Source organism: Engraulis encrasicolus, chromosome 7, assembly GCF_034702125.1.
Source record: "Engraulis encrasicolus isolate BLACKSEA-1 chromosome 7, IST_EnEncr_1.0, whole genome shotgun sequence".
Lineage (NCBI taxonomy): Eukaryota > Metazoa > Chordata > Actinopteri > Clupeiformes > Engraulidae > Engraulis > Engraulis encrasicolus.
The window spans coordinates 30,462,831-30,476,818 of NC_085863.1; the positions used below are offsets into that span (position 1 = coordinate 30,462,831).

At 46.5% G+C, this 13,988-nt stretch overlaps 2 protein-coding genes across 2 annotated transcripts in view; both read right to left on the minus strand.

Annotated features, from left to right (window-relative positions):
• Positions 1 to 2,713, minus strand: part of LOC134451807 (retinal guanylyl cyclase 2-like) — a 37,443-nt gene extending 34,730 nt beyond the window's left edge. The window contains exons 1-3 of the mRNA XM_063202206.1: positions 2,709 to 2,713; positions 1,451 to 1,515; positions 632 to 1,312 (exon numbers count right to left, since the gene is read on the minus strand). Of these exons, the coding sequence (XP_063058276.1) occupies positions 632 to 1,312; positions 1,451 to 1,515; positions 2,709 to 2,713 (751 nt within the window). The remainder of the gene's footprint in view (positions 1 to 631; positions 1,313 to 1,450; positions 1,516 to 2,708) is intronic.
• Positions 2,714 to 6,659: 3,946 nt separating this feature from the next.
• si:ch73-362m14.2 (NHS-like protein 2) lies at positions 6,660 to 13,405 on the minus strand. Its single transcript, XM_063203244.1, has 3 exons — positions 11,124 to 13,405; positions 10,204 to 10,345; positions 6,660 to 8,616 (listed from the first exon to the last, which is right to left on the minus strand). The coding sequence occupies exons 1-3, from the start codon at positions 13,360 to 13,362 to the stop codon at positions 8,379 to 8,381; spliced, it is 2,619 nt and encodes an 872-aa protein (XP_063059314.1). The 5' UTR covers positions 13,363 to 13,405; the 3' UTR covers positions 6,660 to 8,378.
• Between the last annotated feature and the right edge of the window lie 583 nt (positions 13,406 to 13,988).

Genomic DNA, 13,988 nt, shown 5'->3' on the forward strand with positions numbered 1-13,988 from the left:
CCCTAAAAGCCATGGCATGTCTCTACGGCGAGATGTCAGAGGAAAATAAGATCAAAGGGGAAAGATGGATATCCTCTCCCATAAGAGCCATATGAAGCGACTCATTTGAGGTGAGATCCTGGATGAAAGAGTGTAAGCATGTTTCCTTCTCTGTAGCTAAAACACTGACATATACAGAGCTGCAGTTGGGTCATCCGGCAGGATGATATTGAAAATACCACAAAAATACACAAAATTGTCAGAACATGTTTGTTCATCTTACTTACGTTTCAGTCTTTGTGAGAAAGACTATGTGTGCACAGCTACCTTTAAACAACACAGACAACTTAGCCTGATAAACCAGACTACATGTGAGATTAAATGTGTAATTTAGTCAGGCCCCGATGAATGAAGATTGTTGATGGGAACAATCTGTTGTTCTTCAAACTGTGCCTGTGCCTAATTGGCCAACGCATTGTCGTCACTCCCTCAAAACCCTGTCCGCTTTGCATCCAAAGATTCAAAACCAATACAAAAAATCTCTGTATTGTGATTGGCCAGCCAGTTCTGGGGCCTGGGGCATTGTCCGAGGCTAGACCCACTCGCAGGCAAAAAATAATTTCAAAAGTTTACTAGGCTACAGAAAACTTACTGCGGATTTCAGGCATTTTCCTGATTTTTGCCAGCATGTGGCGGATAGTGCTGGGTTTGTTGCCAGTGTAGAGCACCATCCTGACAGGGAATCCATAGTTCCTCAACGCATCAGCCACTTTATTGGCCGTATCTGTCCAGACATCATCAGCCGACGCGATAATCGCGATGTTGGCCCACCGAAAGTTCCGCACCAGGGCCACCAGCACCCGGATCGGCGACGGCACGGTGCGAGCGAATGTCGGGTGTCGCTTGTTGTTGTCCAGCTCGTGGTTGACGCACCCCCAGGAGAACATGGCCTTGTTCCAGGTCTTGGAGAGCAGGGAGGCCGTGTCACAATAGCCCGGGTTGATGGGCCCTAGAAGGGCAGCGGCGTGTGTGTAGAGCCCCAGGAACCGGTTCAGCGCCGTTGAGGTCTTGCAGTCTTCCTCCAGGATGACGTAGTCGAACTTGGTGCCCAGCGACAAGTTGGGGTCCTCGTTGATCTGCTGGACGGCGATCTGGGCGGCTGCCCGTGGGTGGGCCTTGGCGAAGATGGGGTCACACGCCCATGGGCCCAGCACCCCGACTCGGAAGACCTCCGGCACAGGGGCCGTACAGGGGAGGCACAGGGTGGCCAACAGGAAACACAGCAGCCAGATGCCACACGGGGGGAAGGGAACCCTGGGCAGCTCCCTGAGGCCTGCAGTGGGCGAGGATGAGGATGAGGATGAGGATGAGGAGGATGGGCCATGTTGATGGGCCAAGAGTGGTGGGCATGCGTGCGTTAGCGAGAGTAGCAGGGAGAGTTGTCCTTGCATGGCAAGGGGAGAGGTTGCACCTTGTCGCCTAGTGGTCGTCCTCAAGATGCTCTGCTTCGCTCTCAGGCACAAGACACTGTGGAGACTGTGAGAGGTGAGAGGGGGTGAGGATAAGAAACATGAGGATTGGAAACAATGCTTTTTGTCTATAAATACTAGCCTCATTGTTTATTATGCAAATATCACAAAGATTATGTGATTTGTGTGAACCAAAATAAGTAGGCTACTTTATGTGTCAGCCATCATGTACTGTATAAAGCAACTGAATTCAATAACCTTTAACCCCATAGAGCCTATGAGCCAAAAATGGCTTTAATCTGTAATTTAAGGCTCTGAGTAATGTCATGGCAATGTTGTTATGATGCAGCGTATTTTCAGCAAAAAGAGAATAGGCCTGCCGGTGATCCCATCTGCACAAAGAGGCTACACAATGAATCTTTCTGTAAATACAAGTACATAGGCCTACTAGTACATATGGTGTGCTTGTAAAGTACAGTAGGCCTACTGAATAGATCACTACAATCAGAATAACTTCAGCCATAGGCTAAGGAAAGGACACAAAAAAATAAATTTTAAATTATTTTCTTTGCCCTCTTAGGCTACATGCTCATATCAAGGAAAGATATACATTTAATAGATATGACCAGTATAATTCAAGTATACGATATAGTGTTCACAGCAAAAGGACTCAGGATTTTCTTTGCAGGAGTGTCAGAATTGATGCTAATGTCCTCTTGTGTTATACTAGCAATGGATAGCCTGCTAGTGTAGCATGTCTGTAAAAACAACCAAAACTAGATAATTCTCTGAGGAATTTTCACAACATGAATTCATTAGATTATCTTTTTTTCAACTTTATACAAATGTTTACATGTGTGAAAGGATCATTTGAAAGGGGGTGATATCAGTATAGCCTTAGGCCTACCCATTTAGGCCTCACATGAAAGTAGAGATTTACCTCACTTTATTGCACATATAGCATACTGCTCCTAATGTGTATTACTTCTTAGTAAACTTGTCCAATAGCTTGAGAGAAATCGTAAAAAGTTTAATATATATATACAATATATATTAAATATAGCTGCAGCAAATGATTCACTTACCATGCTAGGTGCAATTAGCATTCCAGAGTAGATCCTTTACTCAGCCAGAATTACACAGGACCTTGTCTGATTCCAGTCAACCATCCACACATACTGCTGTCTAATAAGACCTACTAACTCCAAAGACATTAAAACGAATTTGTAACTGGAAATTTAGGACAAAAACTTGAGGTACCGCATCGGTAAACCCCAGTTTTTGTTCTACATGTTGCTACGCATATAATCCTCTCAAAGTCACACTCTGTATCAGGTGTATATAACAGTGCTGCAGATGACACACACAGATTATAATTATAATCCCTTAGGCTCACTGCCTGTCCATCTTTAAGTCCTCCTCCATTAGGCCTACTGCACATTACCGGAAAGGGACCCGCCAATGCAGTTGGATGCCACTAAGGGGGGCAAGACAGGAAATTAAAGGGGGCCAAGAACTTGAGAGTGGGCAAGGGAGGATTGTGATATTCATCAGTGTGGAGTGAGGGGGCCAATTGAAGCAAAAATATTGGTGCATTGGCCACCTCTGCTCTGTAGGCTACATTAAAGACATTTCTCATGGATGACACCCAAGTTACATTTGCTGCCGGGATTTAAATTGAATTCATGCTGCATTGATGTTGAAGTGTTTTGTTAATCAGACATTTTAGCTGTAAAGGCAATGAAGGATTTTGTAGTGGTAGTCACTCCTATGGTTGTTACAACTACTACGTCTACTGTACTCCTACTGCTACTTATAAGCATAATGACTACTCGCAGGGGCGTAGGCAGAAATAATGAAACAGGTGGGCCCAGAAAAAAATGGACGGGCCCAACCCGATAGCGTGTAGGTAGATATTATAATATCGTGCTCAAAAATGATACTTTGAAATTGAAATCAAAGAAATCACAGAAGATGAACCAGACTTTTGACAAAATGATTAATTATCGCTCAGTGCTATGCCATTAATTATAGTTCAATGAGGCAACAGTTGACTGTCAAGTGTGAATGGGGTGGGCTTGGATGTCAAGTGGGCGGGCCCAGGACCACCCAGGCCCACTCCTGGCTACGCCTATGGACTACGTAGGTTTGCATGTCCTAAAGACAATGCAAATGTGTACAAAGCAACACATTAATATTTAAACAGACGAATTCCATTATTCCTAATGACCCTTTATAATTAGTGTGTGAATAATGCATATGTATGATATACAAAATGTAGTATGTGAAATAATAATGTTCAGGGGGATATTCAAGTTGTAAGAGTAGGCCTACAGGGCCTTTCCGCTTCCATGTGCTTTGTAAAAATAAATAGGTAAAATTAAAATCAAGAACGGTCTTTGTTTTATAGCAGTGTTGCCAATGTTCTGGTGCAAGTCTGTATTTAACATGTACTGTAGGCTATCTATGTATTTAACATGTCCAAATGAAACACATGCGCAATATATTGCAAGAGCAGATGACTGGTAATATGCAGTAATAGCCTAGCTGTGGCCTACCTTACATTAGAACTGCTTACCTCTGACCTTTGTATTTACTTTTGGCTTGATATCTGAAAACTTTAGAAGGCTATCCTTACTGGTGACAGGTGGTTGTTCAAATGACCAAGAGTTGCTTCAACTCCATCGAATGTGAGAGGAATTTGAACATCTAGGCTGCTGTAAATGTCAGTCAAACCTAAGCAGCATGAGATGAGCTGCTGCAACCCTCAAGGAATATTCGATAGGCATTGAAGGATAGAAAGATCTAAATTCAAATCAGCAGGAACTGCACGGGAAATGGCGACCTATGACCTCACTGGCCACTTTCTTCTCCTTGGACATGAAGGGTAGGTGACATGACCGTGATGGTAATTTGGGAGTGAACATTTGTTTTTTTCGTGCTAACACAATGGCTTGAAAAAATAGTCCTGAAAAAACAGACAGGGTTTAACTTTTTGGAATTGGAATTGCCATTATTATTATGTTAGCATGGAAACATATGTTAGCATGTGCTAGCTTCTAGAAAAACAAAAGGCAGAGCATGCAGTTTTTTTCTGTATGCTACTGTCAGGGACTGATTATGACTCCATGGGCCCCTTGGCCAGACAACAACAAAAAAAACCCTCCATGGGTGTTTCTAGTCTTTAACAAGATTCAGGGTTTCAGGCCAGATGTTAGAGACCCTATGTTGTTGTTGGGGGTTCGGTGGAATGGCCAATGAGAAAATTTGAAAATAGAGTTGTTACGTTTTTTAGCGCAATATGAAAAGGAAATAGAGGCTTGGCCTTCAGGGGGCCCTTAACTCTTGGGCCCCTAGGCCTGGGCCCAGTAGGCCCGTGCAGTTATCTATCCTTGGCTAAAGTGATCATTGACAGTCCCAGCAGGCAACTATGTTGATTTCACAAGGACTTCACCACTCAAGCTATTCACCATTTCACCATTGCCTACAGCACAAAGGTGAAAAGTCGTATCTTGCAGTGACATTTATGGGAACCTCTTAGGATTGAACAACATTTGAAACTCAAATTGGTTGAATAATAAAAAGGGAAAGATGGCTAGGTTTCTGCAGCATTAGAATACCGGTATTATGATATTTTCATGAACTGATCCAAGTCAGGATGAATGGTTGAATAAAGTTCTTTTTATTAATTTGAGCAGAGCACTGAATTTCAACTCAAACAGCAAACAGCATATATATATTTTTTTGTCAAAGATAGCTCTTTTAAAGAATGTCTCTATCCACATTGTTTGCACATCCGTCCCACAACCACTCAGTTCCATTATCACATATTCTAAAAGCTCTGTTTTGATTGTCATGTACAGAGATAGGATTCAGGCAAGTACAGTTTACTCTATCGTTGCATCATCATGCCCCGCCCATCAACTTCGCTTGGGTGCGTGCTGACATATGGTGGCCAGTGTTGCCAGATGTGTCTGATCAAATCCCGCCCAAAAGGTGCTCAAAAACCGCTAGGAGCCGCTAAATTCCACCCAATTTCAACAAATTGCATTGGTTTCTATTTTCCCGATTTCACCCGCAGACGGCTATCCCAAGCAGCCCAGTTGGGCGGGTAACCGCCCAATCTGGCAACACTGATGGTGGCAATGGCTGAGGAAAGACATAGCTGGCAACCCTTTACATTAATATTCCATCAACATACATCATATAAATTTGAGTGCATAACTATAGATTATTGAACACTCCAATAATCAGGTGATCATACATCATTTCAGTGAATTTGATAAAAGTATGGCTTGTTCAAGAAGAAAACTCACGACATCCAAAGTCTTTAAATGTAAAACATGATTTCTTTTTTTGCAATAGTTTCTTTTCTTATGATTGGCTAGTTAACCATGAATATCAGCAGTGATGAACAAAACAAATTATGGTTGTATCGATATTGTTGATATGGCCATAACTCCTCCTGTAACTTAAATCTCACCTCACACGCCTCTGTCTACTCAAAAAGAAAATCTGGTGTTGTTACATTCTAACACTGCCCTGAAAACCACCACGCTGAAGGCCTATCATCCGCTGAAAGTCCATCACAGTCCATGGAGACGTGGGTCTAGAATCACTGAAAAGAGGGTTGTAATTTGATTGGTGGTTGCGCCCCAGACATCTACCGCCTCCCTTTGGAAGCCTAGGCTGTGTCTTTATTACATCAAGAGAGACACATTACTGTAGATCATGAGGATGCATGAAGATGATGCAATGGCTCGTTAATGTAAAGTGTTACTATATCTCTCCCCTTGGTGAATCGATTTACTGAGCCACAGTGCAGTAGTAGGTACCGTAGAAGCTATATACATGCCGTAGACTCTGAAGCAAAGATCCTTGGCAAATACACATGAGCAAAATCTTGAGGCAAGGCACACGACAACAGCAACCACAACAACAAAACACGGTAACACTATACTTGACGCCGGTGTCATATGCATGTCATTACAGTGTCATAATAGTGTCATGACACAGTCATGAACATTATGTCAGTGTCATAAGCATTTTATGACTGTTGGACATTCGGTTATGGCAAAGACAACCCTTTGCCATAACCGAATTTCACTTAAGGCCAACAGTCATAAAGTTATTATGACATGGACATACTGTTTATGACACATGCATAAGTGTGCCATGACACTGTTATGACACTGTAATGACATGCCTATGACACTGGCGTCAAGTAAAATGTGACCCAAAACACTAAAGTGGTGTTACTATGGCATCGTTATGGCCTTGAAGTTGTGTTGTGTTATGTTTTTTTTTATGGCATTGGTCATACATTTGGAAATGTGCAACATCATCATGACACATACTCTTTGTTGTTAATTCACAAAGTTAAAACCATTAGAAAGTACCCAACAAAAACAAACAAGGCTGAAATTAAATAATGATACAAAAAATGGCCCCACTTTATATTAAGTGATATTTCATATCAAGTGTCATTGAACATTCTATGTACATATTACTGAACTACCAAATGGGCTTCATACTGTAGGTGCATTTCCATATAAATACATGCAATTACAGGTTGAATGTTAGATCAATGGAATGAGGGTTTGGGTGGGCAACATGTAATTATATTTACTCACAGGAAAAGTGCACAGTGGTATTTATCTTTTTACTCATACAATGTAGGTCTGATCTAGCCTTGTAAACCAACCCCTTGCACCTCAATTCAGTTCATACAGAGGACCTTTGCTGTTATTTTTTTTCTGAAAGAGTAGACACTGCTGAGGTTTCAAATGACTGGCCCTGTCTTAACCAAATCGCTAAGGTAGTGTTGTGACATATGAAATTAGCCTAGCCATGAGACTTTCTTCATGCTAGCATTGCAAAGTAGCACACAGTCTGTTGCCGTGTCTTAGATGGCGCACTTGTGCACTTCAGGTACTATGTTTCAGTGCATATGGCGTATTGGTTACGCACTGAAATACTATATAGTGCCCTAAGTGCACAAGTGTGCCATCCGAGACACAGCAAATGTCATCACCCCACATACTCCCTCTTTTTGTTGATTGGCATAGATTAGCAAGTATAGATTCTACCTGTGAATACCAGGTCAAGTGAACCACACCCAGATCCTGTGTGCAAAATGAAATGCAAGGAGGAGGGGGTGGTTTACCGGGCAAACTCTGATCAGCACACTTTATATAAAGCTGGGCTTACGGTACACAAGAAGAGTGTGGTCCACATAAGCAATTGCAGGCCCCCTAAAAGAAAATAATTTTGGGTCCCCCACCCCACCGCAACCCTTATCTTGGTCTTTTATGGCCCCTGCTTAGCTGTGGGCCCCTTGAATTATCCTCTCCCACCTTAGTGCCTCTGGGTACACTTACAGTAGGGCCGTCCCCTAAAAAATGGTTTCCCCGGGAAGAAAAGAGTTCTAAGCCCAAACCCCTACTAATTGTCCTCTTTTAGAGTACAGCCTCACCCTCCAAAACTACCCTTAGTAGCACACCTAGGTCCATTTGTGGGCTGCAAGCCCAATACAATTCTTGGCCCCCTGAAAGTAAACAGTTCTTGTTCTGCACCATCCATTTGTCATAGTCCTCTGTGCGCCCCCCTGAATCTCTTCACAAGAGTAAAAGTATGCACCTCCCACATCACTGAGGCCAGGTGCAGGACAACAGTGTATCTGACATTAGAGAGAGTAGAAGTCAGCACACTGCAGCTCTGATCAGGTTTTCATCAAGCATGTGTCATGTGACATGCCCGATGAAGACCCTGATGGGTCAAAACGTTGTTACTATATCTTGAATAAACCTTACAATCGGAGCTGTAGTGTGCAGACTCTACTCTCTCTACGCCGCCTGAATCTCTCTCTTGATCCCCTGCCTGACTCTCCGTATAGTCATAGCAGCTGCAGCCGTCACGGCCGGGTTCCCCTCATGGTCTCATTGCTGAGGCCTGTCCGGCGGCGTTGGGCTTGGAGCTCCTCAGCAGCTCTGCGGCAGAGATGCGGTGTGTGGCCGGGGCGGCCTTGGCGCTGCGGGTCCTCCGGAGTAGGGCCATGAAGCTGTCGTTCTGGGAGCTCTGGCGGGGGGCGCCCCCCAGCGTCTGCATGCCCAGGTCACTCGGACGGCCCTCAAACGAGTCCTTACGGCCCAACAACTTCCTCTTCGACCTGTATGGAGTGGTGTGTAAAAAGTTTAGGGGTCAATGACGTTTTTTGTAAATAGTAAATATTACATTACATTTCACTTTGCTGATGCTTTCATTTGTTCAAAGCGACTTACAGCTATTATTTTTCAGGGTGTTGGTTACAGTCCCTGGAGCAATATGGGGTTAAGTGCCTTGCTCAAGGGCACTTCAACCATGGACGGAGATGTAGGGAGAGGTCATGGGGGATTCGAACCGGCAACCTCTAGATTGAAAGACCAACTCTCTAACCACTAGTCCACGGCTGCCCAGATGTTAAAGCGGGACTCTGAGGCGGAGCTGAAAAGGTTGGGAACCAGCTGGGGAGAGGCGGAAAGGACAGCCCAAAACCGTGCTGCATGGAGAGGAGTCATTGATGGCCTATGCTCCATTGGGAGCGATGGGCCAAAGTAAGTAAGTAATTAATGAATGTACTGCAATAAATATGTTTCTTAGATAATCCACTAAAAACATATAATCCATACAATAGTGGCATTTAGCTGTCGTTGCACCACCCTGACGTGTGCTTGTACTTATACCCTTATATTAGGATTTAGAAGAAATATTTTGTTAGAACATAGTTTATGTGTTAGTTCAATCTGTGAGGGTCAATGGGAAAAGAATTAGTTTGGCATTGTAATGGTTATTTAGAATCAGCTGTGTGTTAGTTAGCATTTTATTTTATTTTATTTTATTTTATTTTATTTTATTTTATTTTATTTTATTATTCAGTCCGTGAGGGTCAATGGGAAAATGAATTGGATTGGCAATGTAATGGTGATTTAGAATCAGCTGTGTGTTGGTTAGCATTTTATTTCTTGGTTTAATGGGATCAGAGGAATCGTAAAGAGACGTGAACTTGATGATTATTACACATTTTTAAGTGGTGCAATGATAAATGATTTTTTCCACATTACTTTGGGGGTCTGTTCCTGTACATCACTGGTAGTGAGTTAAATTACTTAATTCATTAAACTTATTAAATGGCAGGTAATAGGACAAATTTCAGGGTAGGACATTTTCAGAATATGACTAGCCAAGTGTTTCTGTTTCTTTGTGCAAGTTTTATTAACAGTTATTGTGAATTATGATGATTTATTTCTTCCCACACCATTAATTGACTTTCAGTTTCATGTGGTGAGCAATGTTTTACAAGAATGGAGAAAAGGGTCCCCAAGTGAAGCTTCTGTAAGTGTAAGCTTAGAAGTCGGGGCTCATGGTTCAGTGAGTGAACGCGCATTAGCTTAACGGGAGCGTACCTATGTTCCCCGGGTCCTATATTCCTCGGGTCCTATGTTCCCTGGTATTTGTATGGGACTGGTGAACTTAGGGCCCTTTTTCTAAAAAAGGGTTCTATGTTCCCCACATTGTATCTAACTCTTCCCAAAACCATCCCTAAACTTAAGCTGTCAGTAATGCAAAAACTATCCCTAAACCTTTCACAGGTGGAACAACAACCTACTTGGAAGCAACGGAGAACATAGAACCCTTTTTTGAAAAAAGGGTCCTAAGTTCCCCGGTTGCTGGGAACATAGGACCCAGGGAACATAGCGATGACCAGCTTAACACGCACCTGTGGATGATGGTGAAGAGGTCCTCAGTGGTGCGAGACGATGTCTTGTTGACAAACACGTCGTCTTGCATCTCTGGATAGCGTTGCATCATGCCCAGGTGTGGGGCTCTGCTCTGATGTCTATCACTTGATGAGTTCCTCCCTAGTTGAGAAAACAAGTGTGACGTGATTAGTTCATGATCAAAGCCTTCATTGCCGAACAGAGAGATCTGCCATCCAGGGCTTGACATTGACACCTGTCAACCAGCCAAATGCTGGTAAAATTTGTGTGTGTCTAGTAGTGAATTCAGTGTCACTTGTCAGTTTAGCAGGTAGTAGCCTACTCTTGGTCATGACGCACAATAAACTGTTATGTTGTTTGGGCATCATACACTTGGTTTGTATTTGTCTGATTGATTTAGTTTCATGTCAGTTAAATGTCTTCCAAGCGTAAACTTGGGCTATCATGGTAGAAAAAAAAGATAACTGTGATCAAAAGTGTTTCTAGTAGAAAGGCTGAATGGCTAGTGACTGTAAAGCAGGGTTGGGAAACCTTTCTCATTCGAAGGGCCACTTCAAACTCATCAGAGGGCCGTACTATGAACACAAACCAGGATTTTCCCCTTCACTTTAGGCCTACATTTAAGGCAGCAACCTTTTAAACAAACACCACCTTCTTTAGGTTCCCTCAATATAACTTAATCGTATTGCAAATGCATTTTCTAAGATTCCTTTACAAAATATGTCATATTTCATGTGAAGCTGAATAACATTAAAATTATATCGGGGGCCGGATAAAACGGCCTCAAGGGCCGCAAAAGGCCCTCGAGACATAGGTTCCCCACCCCTGCTGTAAAGCCTCAGGCACATTAACTGGTGAGCATTAAGAGTCAATGTCAAGCCCTGGTGCCATCAGAAGTGTCAAATTGACAGCGCCTTACCCGTTGTGTTGTATTTGCCATGTCCGTGCTCCATGGGGAAATGGTGTTGCATTGGCATGTTGTTAATGTTCACCAGTCTCGGGTCTGGGTAGCCGTTTGCTGGCACGTAAGCAGCAGGCATCATGCCCATGTCCCTGTTACACACGCCATGGCCGTTGGGCAGTATGAGCACCTCTGGCTTCCTGGCGACGGGAGGAGGGGGCATGGCCCGTTTCTTGTCGTCACTCGTATCGCAGTGGTGAGAGTCTGTGGTTGGGGCCGGGAATGTGTGGCTTGGGAGCTGTGCTGTGTCAGAGACATGGTAAGACACGGGTCTGCTTGGGAGCTGTGCAGTATCCGGAACGTGGTAAGACACAGGTCTGCTCGGGGGCTGTGGCATATCCGCAACGTGGCACGAAACAGATCTGTTGAGATTGGGCTGTGCCATATCGGGAACATGGCAAGAGACAGGTCTGTTGAAATTGGACTGTGCCGTCGGGTCAGGAACATGGCAAGAGACAGGTCTGTTGAGGTTGGGCTGGGTGCTGCTGTGATCCACACTTCCACCTGACAGTGAGAGGGAAGACCTCTTGGGCTTGGGAATGGGAGCGCGCCTCTTCTCCGGGCCACAAGAGGGAGACACCTGAGGCGGAGGCTGCTGCTCTGGCTGGATGCTCTGCCCCGCCATGATGGGCTGCCAGACGGACGCAGGAGGTTTCGGCGCCACCGGCGGCCTGTTTTTGGGGCTCTCGATGGACGGAGTCGGGGTGTCTCTCTCCGCCTCCTCGGCAATGGCGTCAGCGAAGACCTCGAAGCGTCCGCCTTCGTCGCTAGACACGGACTTCAGGCGCACATTCTGTAGGTCCTCCTGGGTGACCACGGGCAGCAGCATGCTCAGGCACCGCTGGGGCTTGGGCTTAGCCGTGGCTGAGGAGTCGGAGTAACGCCGACTGGGTTTGCCATCCGGGTCCGCGCCGCCGGGCTCGTCCAGAACCGTCTCCGTCGCCGTCGTCTCGGGAAGCTGCAAGGACAACCGGACCCGGCTGGCGCGAGACTTCTGACCCGCCGGCTTGGGGCGCATCCGACAGCCCATGGGGGACGGTCCGAAGATGGCGGCCGTACGCACGGGCCCCGTTGGGGTGTCGCACTGACTGGAGTAGCCACTGGAGGGAGACGTGGAGCCCGTGGGTTTCGAGGGCGAGGTGGCGGGCAGCTGGGATGGGGAGGAGCGGCAGGAGGAGGTGGGCGAGTTCAGGGAGTCCGAGCTGCTGGGAGTTTTGGCGGTTTCGCTGGAGGGGGGAGGACCCGGCGCCGGCGGGGGCACGGGGATAGCGGCAGAGCAGGGCTGGAGAGGCTGCAGGGTCTTACACGGCTCACTGGACCTCAACTCGTTCAGAGGCCTGGAGCTGGTCGACGACACGGTTGGTTTCACCTTGGCAGTGGCAGTGATGGTTGTTGCGGTGGCTGTGGCGGTGGTCTTGGTGGCGTCTGTAGGGAGGGGAGTCCCTGGAGTGTCCCCGTCCTCGAGCTTGGCAATGGGGATGAGGTCTGGCAGTAGGGTACTGTGCAGGTCCCGGGGAATGTAAAGGCTCTGGCAGCGTCTCTCGCCCCCGTGCTTCCCGAGCGACACGGTGCGCTCCGGCGGGGCCGGCCTCCTCTTGAGCTTCCGTAGGATGATGCTGCGCGCGCGGGGTCGCGGCACGGCGTCCGGCAGCAGTTCCCCTCCTCCTCCCTTCCTGGTGGAGGCGCTGTCACTCCCGCTGTCGTCGGAGCTGCTGCTGGGGTACGCCATGGCGTAGCTCTCGCACCGGCGCCTCAAGGTCACGGGGTCACCGGCGCCACCACCAGCTCCACCATCAGCTGCGGCCGCCGCGCAGAGCGACTGAGAGCGTCGGTGCGGGTCGACAGCGCTGACCGGGCGACCTCGGCGGTGGTTCTTCTGCACGGTGCCGTAACTGGGCTCCACCTTGGCACCCGTGAGTCCGTTTGGACCCGCATCGGGGGCCTCAGTAGGCGTGGAGGGTGGCACTGCAGTGATGAACACTCCTCCTCCTCCTACCTGAGGCTGGCGGAGGAGGGGGTGGTGGTGTTGGTGGAGGTCGGTCATCGAGGTCGAGTGCTGGCAGTCAGGTGGAGGTGAAGGCAAGATGACGTCGGGCGTCAGGAAGGTCAAGGCGTCTTTCCAGTCGGGAGAGAAGGTGGAGCCTTTGGGCCCATTCCAGGACGGGGTCGGGCGGACTATCAGGTCAGTCTGGTCCATGGAACAGGCTCAGAAAAAAAACACAGAGTCTGTCCACAGGGGAGGGTAGGGGAGGGGGGGTCGTGGGGTGGAGAATGGGTTTGGGGTTGGGGGTGGTGGAATTGGGGACAAGGGAGAGAGAGAGAGAGGCTAACAAGACGCTCTGGTGACAGATGAGACTGTTAGTGACAGCAGCAGTTCTCCGTCTGCTCCATCTCTGTGTGTGTGATCTTCAGGCACCAATCACTTGAAGGGCATCTGAAATCAAGGAGGGGAAAAAAATATATGAGTGACAGTTCACACAGACACTTTCACTGCAAGACATGGCAATATTTTGATGGCTGCCTCACACCAATGACTAAAGCAAAAAGAAGTGAGACCACACATAGTGTATATAATATGTACACACATAAAACATAGTGGGACTGTGAATGTGACTGTGACTGTGAAACACCCATTGCAAACCAAGTGAAAGTCTATATGAGCCTTTGCAGACATGACTGCTCAGTGTGACAGTAAGACAAGTTGAATCTACAGAATCTACAGTACGGTACTGTATTTCCAGACTATTGAGGCAGAGAGACTGGATAAGATAATACTCCTAGAATATTTGACTGACAGTGGTGTAGTGGGGATATTTAGTGAGG